The sequence below is a fragment of the Suncus etruscus genome, chromosome 13 (assembly GCF_024139225.1).
Source record: "Suncus etruscus isolate mSunEtr1 chromosome 13, mSunEtr1.pri.cur, whole genome shotgun sequence".
Taxonomy (NCBI): domain Eukaryota; kingdom Metazoa; phylum Chordata; class Mammalia; order Eulipotyphla; family Soricidae; genus Suncus; species Suncus etruscus.
In genome coordinates this window covers 21,161,568-21,189,258 of record NC_064860.1, presented here as the reverse complement: position 1 = coordinate 21,189,258, position 27,691 = coordinate 21,161,568, and the positions used below count along the sequence as shown (strand labels likewise).

General features: G+C 41.2%; 1 protein-coding gene across 2 annotated transcripts in view; it reads right to left on the bottom strand.

The window, feature by feature from the left end:
• The window catches only part of PLOD2 (procollagen-lysine,2-oxoglutarate 5-dioxygenase 2), an 83,259-nt gene extending 56,978 nt beyond the window's left edge, over positions 1-26,281 (bottom strand). For both annotated transcript variants that reach the window (XM_049785861.1, XM_049785862.1), the window contains exon 1: positions 25,950-26,281. In XM_049785861.1, the coding sequence (XP_049641818.1) occupies positions 25,950-26,058 (109 nt within the window). In that variant the 5' untranslated portion in view covers positions 26,059-26,281. The remainder of the gene's footprint in view (positions 1-25,949) is intronic.
• Between the last annotated feature and the right edge of the window lie 1,410 nt (positions 26,282-27,691).

Here is a 27,691-nt window from a genome sequence, read left to right as displayed (position 1 = left end):
ATTCATACATACATACATACATACACACACACATTCATACATACATACATACATACACACACACACACACACACACACACACACACACACACACACACACACACATTGGAATAGCTATTGGCTCCCTACTCGGGTTATTCCTGACAATGCTCAGTGAGCCATATGCAGTGCTATAGATCAAACTGGGGTTGGTCACATACAAGGTAAGCACCTTAAACCCTGTACTACCTCTCCACCAATTCCTGAAGGTCACAGAAAAAAACTCAAGAGCAACAGGCTAAAGTACTATGAGATGCTGCTGAGGGTTAACAGAGATGCTGGACCAGCACTGCAGGTATACAAATCAATTCAACATCTGTATGTCTAGTTCTAGAGAACAGCTTGATCAAAGCATAAATAGTGAAGGAAGAAATTGTGTAGCACAAATTAGACCATAGGAAATAAAATAGATCATGTAGCTTCCAAGATGTGATAATTTGACTTGCCAGAAATGGGTAGTTGGTATTATGAGAGAGAAAGAGAGAAGCTGCAAGTAAGGATGGAACAGCCAGAATAGAGGTGCAAAAAAATCACTTCATTCACTCCTGCAAAAACAGAGACTATGTGCACCTCGTAGATGTCCAAAACTGTTCGAGAAACTGATGTCTTCAGGGTAAACAAAACAAAGATCAAGTCTATAGCTGTTTTACAGCACTACAGTCCTCTGAGCTCCACAAGATACCATACAGACGGCCACAAGCATCAGGTCCTAAGGCCTCTGCACTCAATTGCAGGTCTGGTTAGCCAAGAACCACTGGAAATGGGCCCTGGCTACCCTGAGAAATCTATTTTACAACAACAAAAAAAAAAGAAGATAAAAAGTTTTATAGGTTTGCCTAAAAGTAGGCTGAACAAGACTAAAAGATTAAACGCGGGGTTTGAGAGAAAGAAGTAAAGGATTTAAGGTCATTTAAGAAAACAATTTAAGGTTAGTTTGGGATATGAGTAAAATGGTATGGTAGTTTAAATCAAGAGTATTTCTGTCAGCTTCTAGAGAAGCTAACTGCCCTATTCCAGAGCCTGGAGGAAATAAATACTGTCTTACTTCCTTTTTGGTAGCTCCTTGGAACTTATAGACCAATGATCAACAACCTAAAGGCAGAGAAGATGCTTTTTGAGGAGCCAGAGTGATAGTATAGTACAGTGGGTAGGGCACTTGCCTTGCACAGAATGACCTAAATTCACCCCCTAATACCCTATATGTTCCCATGAAACCATAAAAGTGATCCCTGAGGGCAGAGCCAGGAGTAAGCCTGAGCAAAACTGGGTGAGGCCCCAAGACAAAATAAAAACAAAATTGGGCCAGAGCAATAGCACAGTGGGTAGGCTGTTTGCCTTGCACATGACAAACATGGTGGATCCCTGACAGAAATGGTTTCTGAGTGCAGAGCCAGGAGTAACCCTTTAGTGCCAATGGATGTAGCCCCCAAACCAAAACCAAACCAAACCAAAAAAAACCAAAAAACAAAAATACAATGCTTTTTCAAAATGCATAAAAAGTGGATATTAATAACTGTTCTTATCCTAAATGCCAAGCTTTCTGCACTACACAATATTTCATTTATACTGTCACTGGGTTTAGACATAAATCAAGATGCAGAGTCCCTTCTCTCCTTTTAAATGCTCTTTGTAGAAGCAAATTAATTATGTAGCCTAGGAGAAAAGCTGTTCCTTTATATCATCAGACAGAAATGTGCATTCCAATTAGATTTTATACTGAAAATCAACCCAGAAATGAAATATCAGCTGGTGGCAGGGAGACAACCAGGAGCTGGAGTTGTGGAGACTGGATTTTCCTTTCCTGTTTCCCCTTCTCTTATTCATATTTAATTATCACTTTAGGAGCAAAACATTAGAAACAGGTGTCACCATCCTCACTTCCCTACTTGACTTTCAGGGAAAATCAGCAAGACTAGAAGTTGTCAACAAGGTACACTCCAGGATTAGATTTCAGGACAGCTGAAGACAAACTCACTATAGACTGGCTGCCTGGTTGAATCTGGGCCTCCAGCGTTTCAAGAAATTTTTGCAGTAAGAAACAAATTCCTAGTTGCAAAAGCTTCACCAGCCCCTCATATGGGCAGTTGTGAGGAGTCCCTGAAAGCTTACACCTCCTCTGCCCAGTGAGAAAGGGAGACAGTGCCAGGGTGTCAGCCACTCACAAGAGAACACTCTTCCATGCCCTACAACCAAGGGCATTCATGAGTTTCCTCAGATGACATCACACACCTCTCACTTGCCATAAAACACTGAATCTCTCCAAAGAAGAGAAAACTCACAATAACATCAGAAACTGGTACACTGTGATCTCTCTCTCTCTCTCTCTCTCTCTCTCTCTCTCTCTCTCTCTCTCTCTCTCTCTCTCTCTTTCTCTCTCTCTCTCTCTCTCTCTCTCTCACACACACACACACACACACACATACTCACACACACAGCACAAATAAACACCTTTAAAAATCTGGTATGAACCAGATTATTACATACATTATTTTTTCAGAATACATTATATGACTTAGAGAAAAGATTTCTCCAACACACAAAATGTTCCTGTTTAGCATCAGTCTTCACTGGATATTAGACATTTTGTTGGCTAATCCAAGGAATCTCAAAGGTGCATTTTCTAAGCACCTTTGATGAGGAAAAAAAATTCTATAAAATAGGAGAAGAAAATAAAAGAGAAGAAAATGTCAAAACAAAGATCACATCCTCCTGGTGATCCTTTTTGTTGCATCTTCCAATGATAGGGAAATTCTCCAAAGTATCTAATTATTTGTAGCTATTTGTGCCCCATACTAAGTGGCTTTAGATAAGTTTTTCACATGCTACTTCTGTCCTTGGCTACTTTTTTCTGATGATTGCAAGTCAGAATCCTGATTGTATCATGAATACAATGCATTTTTCCAGTTACTATCTCTTTATAACTTCTAGAATATGTGCTGAAAGGTAGAAATATCATTTGTTCATGTCAATAAATCATTTCCCTATCTTTACTCACAAAAACTATAAAGGAACAGTTGGATATTCAGATTAATTATGGTCAAAAAGGACAAAGAAACCTACATCAAAATAGCACAATTTTACAGCTGTTCAATAATTGGGGGAGGGGCGCTATACCCAGTAGTAGTCAGAACTTAGTACTGGTTCTGTTCTCTAGGATTACTCCTGCCAGAGCTTGGGAAACATATGAAGTACCGAGGATCAAACCAAGGTGCATATCAAGCACCCCACCTAACTATACCATCTCTCCAGATCAATCAATATTGGGCAGGGGGAGTCCTCTGGGTTTACTTCTCACTCTGCTCAGAGATCACTCCCAGCAATGCTCAGGAACTAGGGATTTAACCAGGTCTGGTTATATGCAAGGAAAGTGACTTAATATAAATATAATATAAATATTATAAATATATAATTATATATATAAATATATTATATTATATTATATATAAATATATAATATAAATAATATACAAATAATAATAAAATATATAAATAATATAAATAAATATAATATAAATAGAAATATAAAATGCCCTATATAATTTCTCTGAACCACCAAAGGTTATTTTGTTTTTTTTTTTGGTTTTCATTTTGTTTCCAGATCCAGGACTCACTTCAGATCAGTTTATCCTTCAGAATCTCTAGGAAATTTTTATTTTCATTTTCAGAGTGCTAGAGCCCTGTGAACAGAAAGTAACTCTAACAATGGAAAAGTTTGGTGCAACAAAAGAAACAACCACAGAGGCCAGGCATATGGATCTTTCAGCCTGTCACAGAAAAGGAATCCCTAGCCTCAGAAGCATATGGCCCTCAACCAGCTTTAAACATGGGCTCTATTCCAACTTCAATCTAAGCAAATAGTCCTCAGTGGCTTCTATCTTGACTGAATATTCTCTGGGAACCACGTTTTGTGTTATCACTGACACAACAGCAACAACACAAACACTAAGATTTGAAACGAGGCATACCTCAAGAGATGATGTTTCCACAGTAAGCATCTAAAAAGTATTATTAGAAGGAAAAACACTCACTGAATATTGGGGACTGGGGACCACCCTCTTCAAGGATTGTACAGTATAGAGGGGCACCAAATAGGCAAAAAAAGAAGCAAAAATATAAACAAAAATCTCCATGTCAAGATATAAATGAAAAGTGGGATGACCATTAGCAATGAATTCAAAGCAAGAGAAATTTTAACGGCAGTAGCTCTTTTAAGTTGGAGACTTTAGAAAGAACTCAGAGAACTTCAACCTCAAATGAGCCTGCAGGAAAGATAGACTTGGGGGAAACCAAGAGCCAACTGTTTAGATTTTCAAGAGTGGAATTTAATATAATCCAGTAAAATCCTTATCTCAGGGACTCAGTCTTTGCCATCTCTTCTGGGTATTTTCATTTCTTTCCCAATAAATTACACAAGTGGATAACAATATCCCTGTTTGTTTCACTGCCCAAACACTCCTGCCAGAAATGCAATTACCGAGTTACAACTTAATATGACTTATTCCTTACTTTTCAAGAAGATAATACTTATCCCTCTGAACTCAATGAATGAGCTACAACTGCAGCTACTCTCTTGCTCTTTAATGCCCTTTCATCAAAGAACCTTTTCACACAGCTCTATCTGACTTCATCGACGTGCATATGGTATTTCCTTCTTCCAATAAACAGTGAAGAATAGAGCCCAACTTCCCTCTTTGAAAGTATTGGCAAACGCCCTGACCAGCTGTATACAGTCAGCTCTTTCCGCTTTTCTAGTGCTTTCCCCCTCTTTGGCTCATCATCTTTAGTCTTCCTCCAGACTTTTCTTCCTCCATCTGCTTCCAGAAATGAGAAACAACACAGAGCCATTAAGGATCCCTGCAACAACAGAAGAGCTGTTTTTATTGCACAAGTGAAAACAATATGAAGCCCAACACAATTGCCTTACAAGATCCACTTTCCCACTTGAACTAAGTGAGAACAGTTGGAGCTAAGAGAAGGTTCCAGGTTCAGAGATCTCCTTGTGCTTCTGGATTCTACAGAGTGCTCTGGCCCCATCTCATAGCTCTGAGAACTTGAGCAGCTTCTCTGGCTTCCTCCCAAAGGTTCACACTCCAAATATTCTTGAAAATGTACAGCATGCAGCTGTGGTTCCATCAACTTTAATAACCAGACCCAGGCACACACAGAGACAGACACACACAAATGAATTATAATTTTAAAATAGTCACCCAAGGCTCTCAAGAAAATGCCAACTCATGAAAACAAGAAAACCTAATGAATGTCTGGGAAAAAGTATATTTCCATGGACAGTCTTAGGCAGATGTAAACTTGTTAAGGGCATCATGGTCATTTCTACTTTTGGGTTTACGCTGATAGTGGTATTTAGGGGACCCTACACAGATTCAGAGATCAAATCATGGTCAGCTGAGTGTAAGGCAAGAATAAGACCCCCTGATAATCCTTCTCACTCATGGGTGACAAGTCTTCTGTGTCTCTTTCTCTTCACAAGTAATCGAAGTGTAAATGGAATATTCCAGAACTCAGCATTCCTAGCTACCTTTGCTTTTATTGTCATTACCTAAACATAAGCACCTTCTCTCTGCTCTGTGCTCCAGGATCTCCTCGCATGGACCCCATCTAGCACCTAACCTACACTATCACCAGGATGACACTCTGTCAGGAAAGAACGCTGAGGAGAGTAGATGGGAAGAGGAATGCCAACCCAGAGGAGCCAGTGGGGCTGGCAACTTTCACTCACTGCTGAGAATGTCACTCAGTTCTTCTCTCTTGGATCCCAAAAATATCATAAAGATTTCCTTTATGTTCTCAATAACTTCCAGGTCCCCACCCCCCGATTCTGCATCCCAAAGGCATGTGGTCCTGTTTCATTCTGCTCTCTCCTGGGGATGCTAATGGCACAGGCCACCTGGGTATATTCGCCCATAGGGAACCATGGGGACAGGCTCACTGTCCCAAATACTCTTGTTTCATCAATATCTCTCCTCAAAAAGAACCAATGTGAAAAGCCTTTCTGCAAAAAGCCCTGAAAAGCATGTGAACACAAACATTCAACCTCCAGCTGTATGGGATTTCTCTACTGAATATATACAGACACCCCATACAGCTGTTTCTTCTCCTTCCACACTTTCCCACGGTAATCACAGCATGGAGAAGAAATGTATGGTGCTGCTATCTGAAAGTGTAAGTTCTCTGAAGAAAATAATCAATTTAAGAATAAAAAGAAAGGACCAAAGTGATAGTTTAGAGGGTGTTTATCTTTCCTACAAGCAACCTGGGTTCAAGATCTAGCACCCCCACAGGGTGTCCTGAGCACTACCAAGAGAGATCTCTAAGCACAGGGCCAGGTATAAGCCTGAGCATAAATGTAGGCCTAAATAAATAAATAAAACCATACCCCCGATACATGCACTGAAATTTGAAAGATATTCTTTCAAATATTAAGCCGTGAATAAGTGAGTTTCTTTTGAATTTGTTCTCTTGCCTCTGACTTCTTCTCACCATCATCCCCTACAATTCCATCATGAATCTATTTTTCTTGTGGCTGCAGAGTATTCCAGTATGGAGGTGTCACAGGGTTGAGTGGGCAGGAATGATGAACATCAATCCCAGAAACATAAATACTACTGTAAACTTGTTGCCTAAACTATCATAATAATAACATGAATAATTAAGCTATAAAGAATTCCAAACTGCACTGCTGATTACTTGGAATCCTGATGGTAGGGAGCACAATCTATCCAACTTTCATGAAAGCAATTTGTTCATCTTCAGTGAAAGGTATGAAAGTTAAAGTTCATGTATGTATATATGTTTAGGGTCCCTTTTGGTGTTTTTGTTTGTTGGTTAATTGGTTTGGGGGCTACCCTCTGCAGTGGTCAGGTATTAGTCCTGATTCTGTGCTTAATGATCACTCTTGACAAGCATAGGATATTATATGAAATGTCAAGGATGGAACTCGGGTCAGCTGTGCACAAGACAAGCACTCTACAACATTGTACTGTTGCTCTAGCCCCATTGATGTTTTGTTTTTAGCATTAAAAAAATGGAATCACAGAGTCCAGATATGAGTGATCCATGAGAACAAAGCCAGAAGTAATCCTTAACAGCACTTTATGTACTCCAGATCACAACCAGATTGTAACTAAAGACAAACTGCATTACACTGTCCCCATAAATTATGACCCACTGACTGAACAAAGGGGTGGGGGCAGAGATAGTGAGGCAATAAAACCTTCCTTTCCTTGAATGCTGTTAACCTAGGTTCACTTTCCCATCACCACATATAATCCCCCCAACAAGCATCACCAGAAGTAATCCTTGAGTACATCAGATGGGGTCCAAACCCCAGCCCCAACAGGAAAGAAAGAAGAAAACTAGATTCATTTTATTGAGCTACCCCTCATATAATTTTTTTCATGTTTTTTGTGATTTTTGTCAGTAATTTTTTTTTGAAGCAGCATTCAACATCCTAGGTAGGCTTTATAACAGAGTTCACTTAATAAGTTTAGTGTGTTTCACTTTGTGCTGGACCCATATTTGTATCCCCACTTATATCTTTTAAAGACTTATAAAATTATGACTTATAGAATGATGTGTCAAACTGCAAGATGAGAAGTCACTAAACAAAGTTATGGGAAAAAATATATCAAAGCATGATCTTGTTCCCAACTCTTTTTGAGCTCAACTTCTAAAAGAAAATCAAGCGTTTCTGAGACTGGAGCAATAGCACAGCGGTAGAGCATTTGCCTTGCAAACGCTGCCAAGCCAGGACAGACACTGCATCCATATGATCCCCTGAGCCTGCCAAGATTGATTTCTGAGTGTGGAGACAGGAGTTTTCCAGTCTTCCATGGTGAAGGGAGGGAGGGGAATAGAAGGAGGAGAAAAGTAAAAAGACAAAGAGAAGCAGAGAAATGGGTGCACAGGTAGAGAAGCTGCAAACGCAGAAGATTCTGCTCATTGAAGACTAGCTACTCCTTTCTAGAATGTGTCCTCATCCCCCAATTATACTTATGACAAATTACATTCCCAATAGTCTATAATCATGATATTTTATTACTCCATAGATTAACTAGAAGCCTTCTAATTCTGCCTTAGAAACATTAAGGTGCAACTTCCTCCTTGGTCAATTGTCTCTGTTCATCTAGAAATCAAAGTTGGGGGTCTAGGCTAAGAGCACAAACTTGCAGCCTTCCAAGTTATTCACAATCCCTGGCACCACCCCAATTCCTGTCTCCAAAATGAATTTTCTTTCTTGGAAGCCAACTTGACAGAACCAGGGGCCTCATTCCCTGCCATGAGAATTTGGGGTTGCCCAATTATGCCTCCGAAGGAAGAAAGGTAGTGCAGTCTCTGGATACCTGGGCTTTCAGGAGAGGGAGTCTATGCCCAGGAGAACCTCCTGGCAATACCCAACCAACTGGCTGGTGATTCAGTGGAAGGGTACACAGATGTGGTGCTGCTTGAGTTCTGCGATGCTGATGGTTGGCAATAGTCAGGGCCTCCAGGGCTACACCCCTTGATTCTTAGCACACAATGTGCTGTTGAAAGTCAACTAAGAGTCACCTGAATGCAAAGCATGAGTCTTCCTCCCTGCACTATCTCTCCCATCTGAAACTTGGGTTCTGAAGCATGTCTATTCAGACTTGGCACCACCAAGCAACAGCAATCTCTTTTCTGCTGTGGCTTAAGATCCAGTGGAGAATGTGAAGTAAATAAAAAGACAGAGAGCAGAATAACAATACATTCATTTTCTTGGTTAGAAAAGCAGTGACTTTGGTGAGAGTAAACATCTGTCTCAAAGCTAGTTTCAGCTTCCAAGAAAATAACAATAATACTGAGATAAAGTATTAGCAAAAAGGGAAGAGCTTGAAATTGGCACCCTTCCCAAAGCACTACACAGATTCAGCATAGTCCCTTTAAAAATATCCATGACATTTTATAAGACATAGGCCAAATGCTGTTAAATTTGTAATGGACTAATAAAAAAAAATGAAGTTGAAAAATCACAGGGAAAAGAAGATAGGAAACTTTTGTCTACCCAACTTAAAAATTATACTTTAATGCTACAGTAATCAAGACAGTGCAGCACAGTAATAAAGACCAAATATATATAAAAGATGGATCCTCAGGTATATGAAACAGTTAATATTTTTAAAAGAAACTAGGGGCCACAGAAATAGTCAAGTAGTTAGGGTGCTTGCCTTATATACAGAAAATGAGTATTTGAATCTTGGTATCCCATACGGTCCCATAACTCCACTCCCCAGGAGTAAAGCCAGAAATAATGCAAGCACTGCCAGGTGTGGCCCCAAAGTTAAAGTAATTATTAATACTATTAATAATTTATAATATACATAAATATGTTTATATATAATCGATAATAATTTAACTCCAAGAGGAGCTTGGGTGGAGTGAATGGGATGAGGAAGCCCTATTCAACAAATGATATGAGAAATCTGGTTGGTCACATGTGATAAATGAACTCAGACCATAATTTCATACCTTCCACAAATGTAAGTTCAAAATGAACTAAAGACCTCAATATCAGACCTGAATCCAGATATTATATTGAGGAATACATGAGTAGAACCTTTCGTAAAATTGAACCTAGAGACATCTTCAACGACTCAATGCCACTGACCATGCAAACACAATAAAAAAATAAACAATGGAGATTATATCAAATTAAAGGAACTTCTGTGCCACAAAAGAAAGAATGACTAGAATAAAAAGAGAAGCCATGGATTGAGAAAAAAATAACTCACAAAGAGGTAATATAAAATGCATATACAGCATTTCTATTTTTTTTTTTTTTTTTGGTTTTTGGGCCACACCCGGTAACGCTCAGGGATTACTCCTGGCTATGTGCTCAGAAATTGCTCCTGGCTTGGGGGACCATATGGGACATCGGGGGATCGAACCGCGGTCCGTCCAAGGCTAGCGCAGGCAAGGCAGGCACCTTACCTTTAGCGCCACTGCCTGGCCCCCAGCATTTCTATTTTTTTTAATTTTTCAATACCTGGCATCCCAAGTAGTTCCCTGAGCCACTGATGCCAGGAGTGATTCCTGAACACAGAGCCAAGAGGCTATATGAAGCATTTCTAAAACATAGCAAACAAAACCAAACAACCATCTCAAATAAAAAGGGAATAATATATACATTTCCTTAAGTCAAACAGATGACCTATCATAGTTCTATATGCCTATAGTCTATAGGCATATGAAAAAATGTTCTTTATCACTTATCATTGGGGAAGTGCAAATCAACATAACAATCAACAGAACCTCATCCACTACTGGTAGTAATATCAAGTAATTAAACCTTTGATCTGAAAATACTACTTTCTGGCAAATAGACCAGGAGCACCAAAACCCTACGCCCAAAAGATATTTATGCTTCTATTTGTTGTATTAAATAATTAAGGATTGAGCTGGATGGTGAAGGATGGAGGCCTTTGTGCTTAGGCCCCAGCCACGTGGCTTCATTCCCCATTCAGCCGGCGAGTCCCAGGCCCAGGTGAAAGGCAGAAATCAGACTCATCCAGAGACAGGCATCAGGAAGCATTAACTTTATTCATGCCCTATCTACCACATGTGTGTGGTCTATCTCATAACCTTTCAAGCACTAGTTATTCTTGGCCCTGCATCTTAAACTCCTTTCAGCCATCTTCCCTTTGGGCTCCATGCTGGCCAAAAACCAGAATGCAGAGACCCAAAAGCCAGAGCGCCCAGCAGCGCTGAAAGGGCAGAGCCCCCTTGGTCCAAGGCTTATCTAACTTTTCCAAGACCCCTCCCAGGAATGGGCCGGGTCTTGCAGGTAAGGTCACACCTAATATCCGGTTCCCAAGACCCCTCCCAGAAATGGGTGGGTCTTAGGTATCTACACCCAAATTCAGAGTCTCAGCTAGGTACACCAACACTATTGACTCTGATTCATAATAGCCAATATCTAAAAAAAAAACCAAATGCCCAAGAGCAGGTAAAGAAATGGTGGTATATATACACAATCAAATACTACTAGGCTAAAAGAAAAAAAATGAATTGATGCATGGCTCATTAGCAGTAATGTAAATTGTGGTATGTGTATAAAAATAAAGAAAATGTGCCATATATACATAGTAAAATGGGATGTCTAGATCATCCTTGACCAAAGATTATACAGAGGATGGAAAAGAAAGAAATCAAAGAGCAAAGGAAGAAGAGAAAAGGAAGTAATGGGGAAACAGAGGTCATGAGTTTGGCGTATTCTTTTTTTTTTAATAAAATTTTTATTTTAATCATAGTGGCTTAAATATCGTTGACAATAATATTTTAGGTACATATTAACATAAAATCAGGGGAATTCCCATCACCGAATTGTCCTCCCTCCACCTCCCCATATCCTATTTCCTCACCCCCGGGGCTGCTAGAGTAAGTGGTCCCCTCTGTGCCTAGCTTACTACTTAGTGGTCTTACACCTGTTTGGTCTTGGTACCTCCCTTAATCCCCCCCCCAATTGGGAGGCGGGACTAGATAGCTCAATTTATGTGGTTTTGTTTGAAGAAGAGAAAAGTAATAACCTAGAGAAAAAAAGAGAAAAAAAAGATCAAATACTCCGGAAATGGGCGGAGTCCTTCTAGAGGCTTTCATCTTTGATTTGAGAGATGAAGGGGAAAAAGAAGGTGAAACACCACAACAGTACATAAAGAACTGTCAAATAAAATATCCAGTGAGCATTCCAAAAAAAAAAAAAGGGGGGGGGTAAGCACCATATAAAAGCCATGGTATTGAGATAAAAAAAAAAATGTGGCAGAGCACATAAGTAAAGAAAAGAAGAAAATAAATAAATAAATATAAAGACATCCACTTCAATAGCCAAACCACAACAATGAAATCAACAAAAAAAATAGGTAAGTAAATAATAATAATAAAAAATTGTTTTGTGCTTTTTTTCCCTCCTGCAGATGCACAGTAAATATTGTGGTTATTCAAAAAGAAATTTCCTTTGCCTAAGAGATACAGGGTTTCTCCACCCTTGAAGTATATTGTCATGGGATTAACTATAGACTCCTTTTAGGTTCATTTATTCTCCCCTTGGTGCTTTTGTGGTGTATGGAAGACTTCTGCTCCATCCTGGGGGATAAAATCAGACCTCTGTATCTTGGCATATTCTGGTGAAGTAGGATAGCTACAATATATCCAAAGCACCAGAGTAGGTAGCACTGAAAACATGACATCTAAACTAAAATCACAGAACTTTGATATGTGCCTGTCAAGGTAGCAGAGAACAGCATGGGAACACTGCAGGTAGGATTGGTACGAAAATATTGCAAGGTTAAAACCAGGCTATCAATAACTCTGTAAATCTTGGCTCTTTGATTAAAGTTAAAAAAAAATAACAAGGAGGGGCAGGAGAGTTAGCATGGAGGTAGGGCATTTGCCTTGCATGCAGAAGAATGGTGGTTCGAAACACGGCATTCCATATGTCCCCCAAGCCTGCCAGGAGCAATTTCTGAGCATAGAGCCAGGAGTAACCCCTGAGCGCTACTGGGTGTGACACACACACAAAAAAACCAACCAAATAAATAAATAATGGGGAAAATATCACAAATTATAATATCCAAGCCTACAGCAAGAAGTCTAGGAAATGGGAGGTGATGAGAAATACATTTGAAAACAGGAAGATGATTTTCAGAAGCTTCAAACCATATTTCAAAATCAGCAACGTGCCATCAGACAAGAGCAAAGTCTTTCAGCATCAGTTGTACTGACATCTGGAAGCAGAAGGAACTTAGTTGTGGGCTCTGTGCCATGCACTTGGGAGTATGCCAGGTCTCCAGTCAGGGCATGCCAGCAGCTCACTTCCATGACAATACTGACTCCAGACAACGCACAACTATTTCAGGGGAATCCACTTCCACAGCAGTCAGTGGAAGGAGATAATATTCACATGAGAACAATGATGCAACAGGAGCAATTTAAGAAATAATCCTAAAGAACTGGAGAAATAGTACAGAGGGGAAGACACTTGCCTTGCATGCAACTGACCCAAGTTTGAACCCCAGTACCCACTATGATCCCCAAGTACTGCCAGGAGTAATTCCTGGGCACAGAGCCAAAAGTAACCCTAACCACTGCTGAAGGTGTCTCAAAAACAACAACAAAAATGGCCTTATCAGCTTGAAACACTATATCAGCACTGCAATGATTTAAATATATGTAGTTCATATAGCATATATTTGCATTTGTACACATATAAACAAACATATGAGGAAAAAAATAACTTCAAAGGTTTGTATGCAAGGAATTAATCTAAGAACACATCAAAGGGACGACAAAATAAAATTTACATTAATTAAGGCCAGAGCGATAGCACAGCAGTAGGGTTTTTCACTTGCACAGGGCTGAGCCAGTACAGTCCATGGTTCGATCCCTGGCATCCCATACGGTCCCCTAAGCCAGGAGCGATTTTTGAGTGCCTAGCCAGGAGTAACCCCTGAACGTCACCACGTGTGACCCCCAAAAAATTTACAGTTATTTTTGGTTCCTCTGGAAAAAAAAGAAGTCTTTTAATCATTCTTTTAGAAAGGGGGAACACCTCACATCTTACTCTTGACTCTGTGCTCATAAGTCACTTCTGAAAGACTGATGGGAAAGCCAGAGAGTGAACGCAGGTGTGCTCTGTATCCCTTGAAGTCCTTTTATCTTACCTTTATATCTCACTTTAAAATTAATTTCAGGGGCTAGCAATATAGTTCAATAGGCTGCAGCAAATATTTTGCATGCAGGAAGCCCAGGTTCAATCTTTAGCACTTTATGGTCCTCGCATGAGCTCTGTCTGGTGCCACAGCAAAGCATCAGATTGGGAGGACCCCCCTCAAAAATGCAATCAATACTCTTCTCACTGTTACCAATCAAATCACAAGAATTGATGCCAAGCATCGTAAACAACACATTAGAATCACAGAAGTTTAAGTATATAGTTTAAAATAGTAATAGTTAGGAACACTCATTGAGCAATTTCTGTCCATGACCTTGTGACAAGTCTTTTGCTGCCATTATCATGTTTAGTTTTTCATTGGATAATGGAAGTCATCTAGTGCTAAGCTATGGAGAAGAGTGTGGCTGTTTAGTCAAAAGTAAGCCCTGAATTTATATTTGAAGGACAAAAAAAATTTAACTACTTTCTGCTCTATAGCAATAAAATAGTTAGCTTCTCATTTTAACCAAACAGACTCTTTTTTATTTATTTTATTGCTGTTGTTTAGGAGACCTATCCAGCTGTGCTCAAGATGTACTTCTGGCTCTGTGCTCAAGGATCACTCCTGGCAATTCACCAGGGAGGAATTATAGTGTCAAGCATCAAACCTAGTACATCTAAGGCAAATGCTCCTGCTTAGCATTCAGTAAATACTATTTAGAACCCTAGCATTGCATATGGCCCCTGGAGCCCCATTAGGGATGATCTCTAGCCACAACTAAGTGAGGTCCAATATCTACCAGTGCAGAAAGAAAACTTTCGAAGCACTTAAATAATTTGAAGGGGGATATGGAGAGGGATCTAAAGTTTATTTTAAAACTACTAATATTTCTTAAAAATATTAAGGAGCACAAGCTTCCTTAGAAGACAGAAAGGGGCTTCCTGAAAGCAATCAACTGCTTTCTCCTTTCATTGCTCTAGAATATTCTTTTGTGCAAATCTAATTCTAGCTATTCTTGGCATTGCTTTCTTACCTCTAAATCAAAAGTAAATTAGGCGGAAATCTTTATTCAGGCCTGTACAAGAGGCAGCTCCAGACAGAATAACTAGAATATCAAATTACCAAACAACTTTCCCTGTCTCCACCACCTCTATCCCACAAACAGGAACCAGCTTCCTGAAAACAGCCACTCTCTGAGTTCCAGTGCTTGGTCTCACCACATAGCCTGACATTTAAAACTCAAGGGACATCAAATTAAAGAGTTTTGAAACACAAATTACAAAGGAAGTCCCCGGAGAAGAGGCTAAATGGTTCGAGATTGGTGAGTGGAAAGCATAGACATTAGTGCCTTTCATTCAAGTTTCCTGATGCCCAGATGTCTCTGCCCCTTTCCCAAGAGGTAAGTCATCTCTTCTAAGTGCATCCTGAACTTGTTTGGTTCTACACGTGCACTATTTCCTTTCAAGGTTCGCAAAATTTCAAGTCAATGATGAAGTGGAAATTTGTATGTGTGCAAATGGTGTTGTGTGTGTGCAATGGGGACAGTTCTTGTTTTTTTGTTTGTTTGTTTGTTTTGTTTTGTTTCTTTTGCAAAAGGGACTAATTGCAGAGTAACTATTCACAGATCCAAATTAAACTTGGTCTTAAACATTTCAGGTTTAGTAAAATGAGAACTATTCATAGTATCCATATGAATTTGAGAAAGTACAGTATTGTTATTGCTATAAAAATGTATTCTGAAACCTGGAGAGATAATATATGGGTAAGGTACTCATCTTGCACAAGTCCACCTGAGTTCTATGTCCATACCATATATGGTCCCCAAATAAAAAACTACGAGAATTGATCCTTGAGCACAGAATCAAGAGAAAGCCCTGAGCACTTTAGATATGCCTCCCCAAGCCAAATGAAAAGTATTTGGGTATAAAGAAATAGCACAAACATTAAGGGTGTTGCCTTTGATACCACCATCTCTGGATTCAATCCCCAGAACTATCAGAAGTAATCCTTCAGACAAGTCAAGAATAAAGCCTGAGCACAGGTAGGTGTGGAAAAAATAGGAGAGGAAGGGAGAGAGGAAAGGGAAAAAGAATAGAGAGAAAGAAAGAGAGAAAGAAAGGAAGGAAGGAAGGAAGGAAGGAAGGAAGGAAGGAAGGAAGGAAGGAAGGAAGGAAGGAAGGAAGGAAGGAAGGAAGGAAGGAAGGAAGGAAGGAAGGAAGGAAGGAAGGAAGGAAGGAAGGAAGAAAGAAAGAGAAAGAAAGAAAGAAAGAAAGAAAGAAAGAAAGAAAGAAAGAAAGAAAGAAAGAAAGAAAGAAAGAAAGAAAGAAAGAAAGAAAGAAAGAAAGAAAGAAAGAAGAAAAGAAAGAAAGAAAGAGAGAGAGAAAGAGAGAGAGAGAGAGAAAGAAAGAGAGAGAGAAAGAAAGAAAGAAAGAAAGAAAGAAAGAAAGAAAGAAAGAAAGAAAGAAAGAAAGAAAGAAAGAAAGAAAGAAAGAAAGAAAGAAAGAAAGAAAGAAAGAAAGAAAGAAAGAATAAGAAAAAGAGGGATGAATAAAGAGAGAAGGGTAGAGAGGTAGAAGAGGAGGGAGGGAGAAAGGACGGACGTGAGGAATGGAGATGGATGGGAGTAAGAAAGGAAGAAAGGAAGAAAGAGGGAACGAAAAAGGAAAGTGGGAGGAAAGGAGGGAGGAAGGCCCTCCTTCTGCTTTCTGGTTCCAGCCAAGATACTCTTCACAGCTGAATTTCAGGGACTTTGAGGGAAGCTCCAACCAAGAAATAGATTGGCAGGCTGTGGTGTACATTTCCCATCTATGTCCCCTTAGCAAGTGTCGCCCCCTAGCAAGTTGGGAGAGTATGGTCTGGCTGGGGTAGGGAGAAGGGACAGGAAGAACACGGCATAAAAGCTTCAAGTTTCCCATCACAGCTTTGATGCTTTGGTGACTAGCCCTCTCTGAGAGCCTGCACAGGATTATCATGAGAACCAGAAATTCCAATCACCACTCCCCAAAATTCTAAGGGATTTGGGGGGCTTTAGATCACATAATATCTTATCACTTAGAATTTACCATGATTTGAGGCACTGTGTGCCAAACCAGGATCAGTGATGAACCTCAGAGAGCAAGATGCCTATTTGCCATTCTTTGACCAGCTACTCACAGAATATTCCACCTAGGAATTCCATCCACTTGGCCCTAGACAGAAAAAAACTGAGCCAAAAGAACTGACCAAAAGAAAGGCTGAGAATGATCACACAACGAGGAGTATCCAAGATGTGTCAGGACTCCCCGAAACTAAAGACAAAGTGGCCAGAAAAGCATAGTCTCTGACCTCTTTGGTCACACATTTGCTGGTTTTTTTGCTTCACTGGTTTTCCATTTGGAGGCTTTGTTTTGCTTTGCTCTTGGTTACCAAGTAAAGAGTAAAGTCAACAGCAGAAGAAAAAATAAATCATAATCATGCCTGTCTTGCCGGATCTGAATCGAGCAGCTCTGGGCAAAAATTCACAAGTGTGGCTAAGCAGAGAGCTCTGCTGGCCCAAATGGTAGCAGTTAGGACTCCAGGAATCTAGAGCAAGAGAGATGGGGGTGCACAGGGGGTCTCAGAGTTGGCCAGGTTGCAAAATCTCTTCAGAGATACTTCTGTAAAGCAGCCTGGCCTGCAGACTACAAACCAGTTGTTATTCTGTTTTATTATTATTGTAATTGTTTTCAGGAAAATATTTAAATTCCTATTGGCTGAATTATTAATTTTCTTTAAGGGATGTTCACATCATGTCGTGTTGCTTAAATGGCTGGCATCAGGCAGAAAGGATGGAATGAGTTGTTTGCTGATTGGAAAATGCACTTGAAATGAGAACCCCAGTTCACAGATTAAACCTGTAGGGAGCACTCCAAAGAATGAGCACCCAAAAGCCCTGTGAAAATTGTGGCTTCCTGTCAGCAGAAAAGACCATTTCATGGCAAGACCTCACTGGTGGGTCAAGTTTGATAGCTTGTCCACAACTCAGTGCCTATTATTAATGAGATAAAAATGAGATAAACATGTGGGGCTTTTTCTCCAGTGGACGTTTCGATTAGAAATCAAAGAAAAGGGCTTCAAGAACAGAGAGATAACATGGCCTTAGAGTTTCTTACATGCAGAATCATCTGGTTCCTTAAGCATCATCAAACATAGCACTGAAGATCCACGGAGTAAGTGGATCTGGCATTGCTAGCCCAAAAGGAACTGAAGCATCATAATCTGGGCACTTGCTATGGACAGGGTGGCCAAAAATTACAGGGAGGGTGGTAGGCCTTCTGGGAAGCATGCCCTCTCCACCACCCCCCAAAAAAGTACAGGGTTTCTTTTAGAACTATGTGCTTTTTGGCCTAAATGAAGAATGCTCAGCTGGAGCCTGGAGGTAGTCACTGAGCCTCATTTTTTTCTTTTAACCCATGAATAGAATCTCTACCTTGCACAGATAACTGCTTTGTTGTAGGAAGTGGAGAAGTTAAAAAGAAACTATTTCAGTACTGGCTATTCTTAAAGGCAAAGACAAAAATCGATGTATTTGTTTAAAGTTTTCTTGCTAGAAAAAATATTTATATTCATTTATATTCAAAGCTAAATGAAAGTAAACTTTGAACCAGACTTCAAAGAATAAAATTGGAAACACTAACAAATTAGGCATTTTATAATTTAATTAAATCTTATTTAAGGAAGAAATTTATGGGAGGATAGATCCATATTCTAATAAAAATTTTTAAGAAAATTATTTCCATATGCTAATACGAGGCCTGAAAATTACTTCAAATTCAATCCAGTAACTATATTTGTAAGTGCATTAATATAAATTAGTTGATAGAGCTTTGTATTGCAAAACTAATCTAATATCAATCACAGAAGTTAATTTTACTGCATTAACAATTTTGGGTCTACTAATTCTGGGTATATTTTTAAAATGTTTTTTAACAAGCATTCTCAATGGGAAACTTATATGAACACTTACTTAAAAATGTATTTTTCCATTATAAACAGCATTTGGAAGGTAATTGTTTCATTCTAATTGAGTTATTTCAACTTAAAAACATTCATTTATTGATGGTAGTGCTGGGAATCAATGCCAGGGTCTCATAGCAGCTAGACAAGAGCTGAAGCACACAGCTCCATGACCAATCCCTGAGAAGTTTTTCTATAACAGAAGTAAAGTGACGATAATGAATTCCATACTGATACATAATCTTCTATAACATCATTACAAAATATTGGTTAAAATCTCTAAATCTTCAGGTCAAAAGTAGGACAATAACCAATCATAAGACACTATTGATAAACAACTACTCAAATAACTATTTCCTGGCTAAGTAAACTCTCGGTAACTCTTATATGTTTCATTACACCAGTGCTTCTCAATTATTTTCTGTCATGCCCCCTTAGGAAGAAGAAAACATTTTTCATGCCCCCCATGCAACTGTAAATAGTATCTTTATTAAAAAAAAAAACTTTAATCTGCAAAACAAAAATATATAAAATAATTTGAGCGGATTTTTTGATCAGAGGTGATGTCTGAATTAATGGCTACATTTTGCAATGCATAGCTTTTCGAGGTGGGGTTTGAAGCAGGACACAGCAACTCTCAGCTCCAGAGATATACAGAGACATAAACACGGGGCTTAGCTTGCTATGACAGTGTTTACTGAGGTCAAATGTACCCCTCCTTTATGGAGCCTCACACCCCCCTCCTCTGGGGAGGACATGCCCCACTATTTGAAAAGCACTGCATTACACTAAGTTTAGTAAGCAAGCACGTGAACAGCAAATAGAAAGTAAAGGAATGTATGAGGAAAATGTCAACAGGTATTCAGTTAAGCCTAATTCATATCAATGGCCAAATTATCAGGATTCTTTGATTAAAAAAAATACCTGTTGCTTCCCACCCAGAAGCAAAGTCACAAATTCATCACACAGTTTCTAGGCCAAATTTCAGAATACACACAAGCTCTGAGGCAAAATAGGCACCTCCCTGTTCAACAAACCAGAATTCTCCTCATTTTTTAACTAAGAAAACACTAGTTCCACCAAATTTCACAACTCTTTAACATCAAGCACCATGTATAAAAAGCTGCAACAGAGGAGCTCTATAGTTTAAGTTCAAAACACCATAGAAATTACTGTGACAAAGTCTAAAATGAAAACAGTCCTTCCAAATACCCAGAACCAGATGCTACCATCCAGAATCTGGCTCCATCCAATTGTATACAGCTACAGCTTCAGGGGCCTCATCTCCTAAGCAACACCCAGTTAAATCTGCATGAACCCAGAAGAGTGATAAAGACTTCACAAGCCATCACCATTTCACAAGCCAGCCCTGGTCTTCATGAAAACTCCACTCTGTCTTGCATTACTAGAGCATCCAAGTTGTGAGGTGCGGAAAAGTGTGGTGCAGAGCCACTAAAACTGTATGTATGCTGGGGCCTGGGAGAAAGAATAGATTTTAGGGTGCTTGCAAAATGAGACAAAGATTGAGTCCCCCAGCACTGCCATTCTAGACATAGCCCCAAAATAAAACAAAAAAATGGAGTACTATATGTACCCAGAGCACTACATATCACTTTCAATGGCACTCACTATGTGAGTGAGTGAATATAACTACATATTAATTTATATATGATATATAGTGAATAACTATATATTATTTTCCTAATGTAGTCATCATTTAAAAGTATAAAAAATAAATTAAAAGAACAAATACCCATTAGCTCCGGACCATAAAAAAATAGCTACTGGGCATCCAGCTCACACAGCCTATTTTTGCCACCCTGGTACCCTTCAGCAGTGCCTACTGCTTTTTTCTCTATTTCCAGAAGTCTGAAAGTACTGCTCTTCTTTCTCTAAGCAAAGCATTCCTTTTGCTTCTTGAGATCTTTGCCATCAAGATACTATAGCCTTTCCAAAAGTACCAAGAGAATGATAAAGAGGTCTGGAAAGCCAGGACCACAGTCTGTAGAACTGGCATAGGCCGCTTGCTGCAACCCAGCTTTATGCTCTTCTGTGAGTTTTATGCTCACGTGTACAAATCTCGACTCCACCAATGAGAAAGGGGAGCTTGGTATTCAAGCCCCTGAGTATATTTCTGATGGTCCAACTTTCTACTGAGTAAGAACGATTGAATGGAAAATAAAAACTAGCAAATTCCCAACCACAGCTCAAAATAAGGCCTTGCCTGAGGTCTCCTTGGTAAGACCATGGTAATATGTGGTTCCCTGGGTAGGACAAAGGCAGCTCAGTGAAGTTAGCTTAACTCCTGTGAAAAGAAGCAGTTAACAACCTTACTAACTGGGGGCCATTTTCCAGAACTCTCTGTGCCAGAAACACAACTAATAGTCATTGAGCAGCCAGAATAACAGGAACTGCACTGTGACAAGAGCCCCTTCCCCAAATAAGTAAAACCTGACCCATCAACAAATTTATAATTTTTTGAACACAGGCAGCATTATACAAAGCAACTGTTTAAATAACTTAGAAACTGAGCCAAGCAAAAGACAGCTAGGAAAGAATTTCCTTTCCTGGGGAGTGGGGGGACATTTTACCAAAACTCAAATTTCAAATACAGGCAGACAGAAGACAGTGAGAAGCATTCCAGACAGATGCTTCTCTCTGATTGCTGGGTCCAAGAATGTTCAGATTCATTAACGACTAGACTATTCTCCAAAGATGGACTTGCACCAACAGCTATAGGCTTTACATCCTCACTGGAGTTAGTGAGATCAGTTCATTTTCAAAATGTGATACACAGAAAAAGGATAAAAAGAATCAACAACTCAGTTCTCCCAAGTGTTATTAAAGGAACTCAGTGGAGACACACAGTAAATGCCAACAAAACAAGGGCTCCTGTGGTGTCAGGGTCTGTAAAGCTGTGTCCAGCAGTGCTTTGGGAATATGTGATAGTAAGACAGATTGAACCCAAGTTGGCCACATGAAAGGTTTGTTCATTACCACTCCCCACCATACTATCTCTCTGGCCCCTGTATATGCTCTTGTTTATTTTGCGCCCTATCCAGTTGTGCTCAAAGAACACTCATGCGTGTTCAGGACAGAAGCGGGTCAGTCATGTGCAGGGCAAGCACCTTACTTGCTGTGTTATCTTTCCAACCTTGTATGTACTTTTATATTAGGACATAAAAAGCATCATTAAGAATGAAAAGCAGCTCTGTGTTGCTAAAGCTCAGGGCACAAGCTTGAAGACAAGCCTCTCTCTCTTCCTTCTAGCGGTTTCTCTGGGACCTTGCTCTTTTCCTCTCCACCCAGTAAATTGCCAGTTTGCCTCAGTAGATAGAGAAGGACCTTTTACTTCCTTCCCAAGTGTGCCAGCATAAATTAAAGAGTTTATAAATGAACATGGTTGAAAAATACAAGTCTTGACAAAAACATCTGAAACCATTTCCTCCATTTTTACCCAAAACTTGGTTTCTGCCCAATTTAGACCATGGAACAGTCAAAGTACCTAAGAAAATAAACACATTCACATAGGCACATAAGGGCACACAAAGACTGACTTCTGCTTGCTGAACTGGGAGCAAATGCTTGTAGAGAAAACTCTGCTCATTGAAAAGGTAGAACTGACAGGGAATGGGACTAGAAAGATAGTAGAAGGGTAAGGTATTTGCCTTGCATGCTGCTGACCCAGGTTCGATCCCCCAGTGCTCCATATGGTCCTTCTGAGTCCCACAAGAATTGATCCCTTAGCACAGAGCCAGAAATAAGCCCTGAGCACTACAGGGCATGCCCCCTCAAAAATAAAAAGAAATGAGCACAAAAGGTAAACTTAGATACTGACAATGGTCCTGGTTCTGTCTAGAAAGGTCCATGAGAAAAAAAAAATAACTTCAGGTAAAATTCCACTAAGTGATTCTTGAAGAAAAAATAATAAATAATAACAATTGCTTTTCATCACAGTCATATTTCGAATTTTTTTTTCTTGCTAAGAACAACAGAAAGACAACTTAAAACAAATGAACAACAAAGAATCATCAGAGCACTTGGTCTCAACTAAGCCACTTCCTAGTCCCTGGCAAATACAGTATAGAAGCATGGAAAAACTGTCTTCCAAAACTTGATTAATGTGATTCAAAGAGCAGAGTCTCTGCTATGGTGGCAAATAAATAGAAAATCACTGTAACTACTAGCCTTCAAATAGAGAGTTGCTATTATTATTCCAGTAAGACTATAAATGCCTGATTGCCTCAAATACACATAAATTTGCCTCTGCTAAGTATCTTGCTACCCTGAGCAACTGTGCCTTCTGAGGACATGTAGCCATTCCTATTTGGGGGCCTATTTTCATTCTTACACCTAGGAAATGTTTGCCCTGGAACTGAGAGGGCCAGTAAATAGCCTCATGACCACTAACTAGCCTAAAGAGCCTGAGACAGAGTGTACTCCAAAGAATTATCTGTGCAAAATGCTAAGAGCACCTAGAAACCTTGTTGTTTTTTTTTTGTTTGTTTTTATCTACTTTTCCACTGTTAGATGAGACATGGTGGCAAATACATGAGGTTAAGAAATGAGAAGCCCTCTCCTTAAACATTTTCTAGTGATGGGATCGGAGAGATAGCGTGGAGGTACAGCATTTGCCTTGTATGCAGAAGGACAGTGGTTCAAATCCTGGCATCCCATATGGTCTCCTGTGCCTGCCAGAGGTGATTTCTGAGCGTAGACCAGGAGGGACCCCTGAGCGCTGCTGGGTGTGACCCAAAAACCAAAAAAAAAATTTTTTTTCCTAGTGCCCACCACTACATAGAAATCCTAAATCCCCTTGGTATTTTCATATATAAACAAAAAAATTTTAACTTAGCAATTGTGAGTAGAAATACTTTAGAGAGAAAACAGAATTTGGTCTGTATCCTCACCATGTTTCTAAGCCTCCCATCCATGTTATTAGCTTATCACATTTGCCTACAAAAGTTCGAGATCAAACTGAGATCAAATTTGAGCTCCAATTACTACAAAATAGCATAGCCCGAATTGAGTTAAATAAGTCAAATAATTCAAATAATTCATACCACCTCACTGAGCCAGTCCTGGATTTCAGCAGAGGCTTTTATGTGATCGTGAATGAGGAAAACATTCTCCCTTTCTCTGATTATTTTTTTTTATAAACCATAAAACTATACTGTGTAGCTCCACTGAAATTTTAAAACCAGTGAGAGAAAGCTTGCTATTTTGATTATAAACTGAAAAGCAGCTACAGAGATGCTATTTATTTTTAAAAAAATTATTTTTTTTACAGTGTGAATAACAACGTGAAAGGCTGAAGCAGTTTCTTTGAAAGGAGTAAAAGCGTTAGTGGTTATTTCATTTCTCAGTTAAGTTTGGGGGTTGGGGGATAGTACAGTAAGGTTCTTGCCTTGCTTCAGGCAACCGGGTTAAAAGCTGGCATCTTATATGGTCTCTGTGCTTGCCAGGAATGATTCCTGAGTACAGAGCAATGAAGAGGCCCTTAGCACCACCAGGTATGGCCCATAGCCAAAAAAAAATACAAAATAGTTTTTAAAGAAAAAGTTTCTCTAGGAGTTTAGATAACGTAATCCAGGCCAAAAGAAAAAAAAAGTCTCCATTTCCATGTTTGCTGAATGCATTTACTTGTCTCTTTTCCAAGTGCTGCACTAAAAACAAAAAATTAGGTTAAGGAAACCCTGAACCACATAGGGTACAGAAATTCTGAAGCCTTCATTTATACCCCCAGAGAAACAAAACTGACAGCAGTCCGTTAGAGTACTGAGGTTTCTCAAGCTAACAAAGCAGGAACTGTTTGGCAGGAATGGAGTGGGGGGGAAAGACGGGCAACTGAATCCGATCAAGTTCTCCCAAACTCATAGAGAAGACAAAGCTATAGCTATATAGATCCAGCTGACAATTGGTGATTTTAAGCCTGAAATACGCCTTCCTGAGCTGGCAGCTTAAGTAAAATTCAAGCCCAAAGCGCCCTCCCTGCCTATCATTCCCACTAATTGGCTTGCAAAAAGCAAAAGTGTTAAAATGCTACTGACTGTAAAAAGAAACGGGAGCCACCGCAGACAGGCATTTCAACAAAATGCAAGATGAGAATTCCAGGGACGACGGAAGCACTGAGTTAGGTGGTGCACGAAAGCGGAAAAGTCGGGGACTCCCAGGCCCGAGGCAACTGGCAAGAAAAGTTATTTAGACAAACGTGTGATGGTGAGATTCTGAGCTCAAAGTCAGTTTGCGCTGGGATTCCAGAGACTGTAAGTGAGCGCGGGTCCTGGCGGGGAAGGAAAATAAAGGGTGTCCCGGGGGACAAGCTTGCCTGCAGCTTCCCCAGGAAACCTCCCCGAAGGCGGCCCTGCATCCGCTCCTGGCAGCCACCCCGAAACAACCCAGACCTGCGGCGCTTTCTTTGGCCCAAGGTAGGTGTAACATTTAGGCGGCTTCTTGGGGCGCTGGAAGGAATGTGTCAGAAAGTACACGGGGCCCCGCATGTAGGTCACCCCTGGGGGAGCAGCCTGGGAGGGCAGTGCCAACTCTAGCTGGGCAGAAAAAGCGAGCTACCTACATGCAGAAGAGGATGGGAGCCCTGTGTCCCTCCAGACCCCACTTCTCTCCCCCCAAGGAATCAAGAAGCCTAGTGCAGTACAGACGCCCAGGCTCTCTGGAGTCACTGAGAACTAGCTGGAAGAAGGGGTCATGCTGAGGGGCCCCCAATTCCTCTGAAGCGAGGCCAGCCCAGCCCTGGGAACATCCTGATGGGCAGTAGGCACCCCCCCTACACGCCCAGGCCATTTGGGGGTGCAGTGGCCACTATCCAGGCTTCCATCCCTGGAGTGGGGGCAGATCTCAGTACGCAAAAGGCTTAAAATGCAGGAATGCATGAACCCCACTTTCTCTGAGAGGGCCCAGCCTACCCCTTGGAAGGTCTTGAGGAGCAGTAGGCGCCCCCCTATACGCCCAGGCAATTTGGAGGTGTAGTGGCCACTCTCCGGACGTCCTTCCCTGGAGTGGGGGCAGATCTCAGGGCGCGAAAGGCATAAAATGCAGGCATGCATGAACCCCTCTTTCTCTGAGGCGGGCCCAGCCCAACCTTGGAAGGTCCTGAAGAGCAGTAGGCGTCCCCCTACACGCCCAGGCAATTTGGGGGTGCAGTGGCCACTCTCCAGGCGTCCTCCCTGGAGTGAGGCGAGTCTCGGGGAATGGAATGCAGGAATGCATGAACCCCAAGACATGCAGCTGGCTCACCTGTAGGGATCCCCAAGGGTTTCTCCGAGTCTTCCCCCAGGCAAGGGGTCCAGGGCTGTAGGGCGAGCGCCAGTAGCAGCAGCAGCTGCTCCCGGGCGCGCCAGCCCATCTTAGGGCCCTCGAGGATGCACGCTGGCTCTGGCACCCCGGCCGGGCCGGCTGCGGCGGCGGAGATCACGCGAGACGAAAGTGCCGGGACGGATGGACGTACCCCTCAGAGCGGATGGGCGGGCGGCCCCGGCACCACCGGAGACTTATAGGCCAGGGGAGGAGCGGGCGACGGGATCGGGGCGGTCCGCATCGCGGCTATTGGCCGCCCGCTGACCAGCCGCCGCCGCCGCCCGCGCCCACTGCTAGCCCTGGAGCCCCGCGACGTGGAGCGCGTGCGGCACGGAGGCGGCTTCCCTGCTCCCCCGGGGAGGAGGAACAGGGGCCGGCTTTTGGGGGGGAGCAGGCCGGGCCTGTGCTTTTACTTCTTTCCAGTTTTGCTGTGTCCCTGCGACATCCATCAGGTGCCAGACTGTTGGATGCCAAAGGAAACCTGATCCCCTCCACTTCCACCCCCTTGCAGGACTCCTGCTGGAGGTGCTGTGGCTGGAGCTTGATGGTTTTTCTTTTGTTTTTGTTCCTTTGTTTGTTTTATTTGTTTTGGTAAACAGCCTTCCCTCTTTTTTTTTTCTTAATAACCATTTTTATTTTGTCCAAAGTGGATTACAAATCTTTCAGAGTAATATTTTAGATACATATTGACATTGCTTCAGGAGAATTCCCTCTTGAGCTTTGAGAATCAAAGGAGCCTCAAATATTCAACTCCCTGAGCTGGGGATCAATCCCAGCTTCTCCTGAGCATTTTCTGCTGCTCCAAGATCTGTGGGTTCCTGCTTGTTGGAATTGGAGTGAGTGTGGGGTGTTAGCCCCTCTTTTCTTCCCCACACCCACCCCCATGCTCTTTCTATTCTTTTCTGCCCCAGTCCCTGCGAAGGATGAGAATTTGCTCTTCGCTGAATTAGGAATCTACACTGTAAATCCCACCTCTAATCTCTCCAAGATTCTTTTTTTTTTTGTTTTGTTTTTTTTGTTTTTTTTGGCCACATCTGGCGTTGCTCAGGAGTTACTCCTGGCTGTCTGCTCAGAAATAGCTCCTGGCAGGCACGGGGGACCATATGGGACACCGGGATTCGAACCAATCACCTTTGATCCTGGATCAGCTGCTTGCAAGGCAAACACCGCTATGCTATCTCTCCGGGCCCTCTCCAAGATTCTTAAACAAGGATTTGGATTCCACCACACACACACACACACACACACACACACACACACACACACACTTTATCTCCCCACTTTCCCTTTACCCTTCCTTTTCTCCTTCTTCTTCTTCCTCCTCCTCCTTTTTTTGCCACACCCAGTGACGCTCAAGGGTTACTCCTGGCTAGGGGGACCATAAGGGACACTGGGGTTCGAATCAAGTTCATCCTGGGCGTGCAAGAAAAACGCCCTTCAGCTGTGCTATGGCTCCGGCCCCTGGTTTTCCTTCCTTTTCCTTTCTTTCCTTTGCTACCAACACTTAATTCCAGAAGCAAGTTACATCACCCTCATAAAAGGAGAGAACCGTTTTGAAAGCCAGAAACTGATCATTTCTATCCTCCATCTATTGGAGGGCCTTTTCTAGGCTCGCCTGCAGCCTTACAAGGTCTCCCTGTGTATAGTCACCAACCCACTCTCGCCACCTGGCGTGTCCTCCC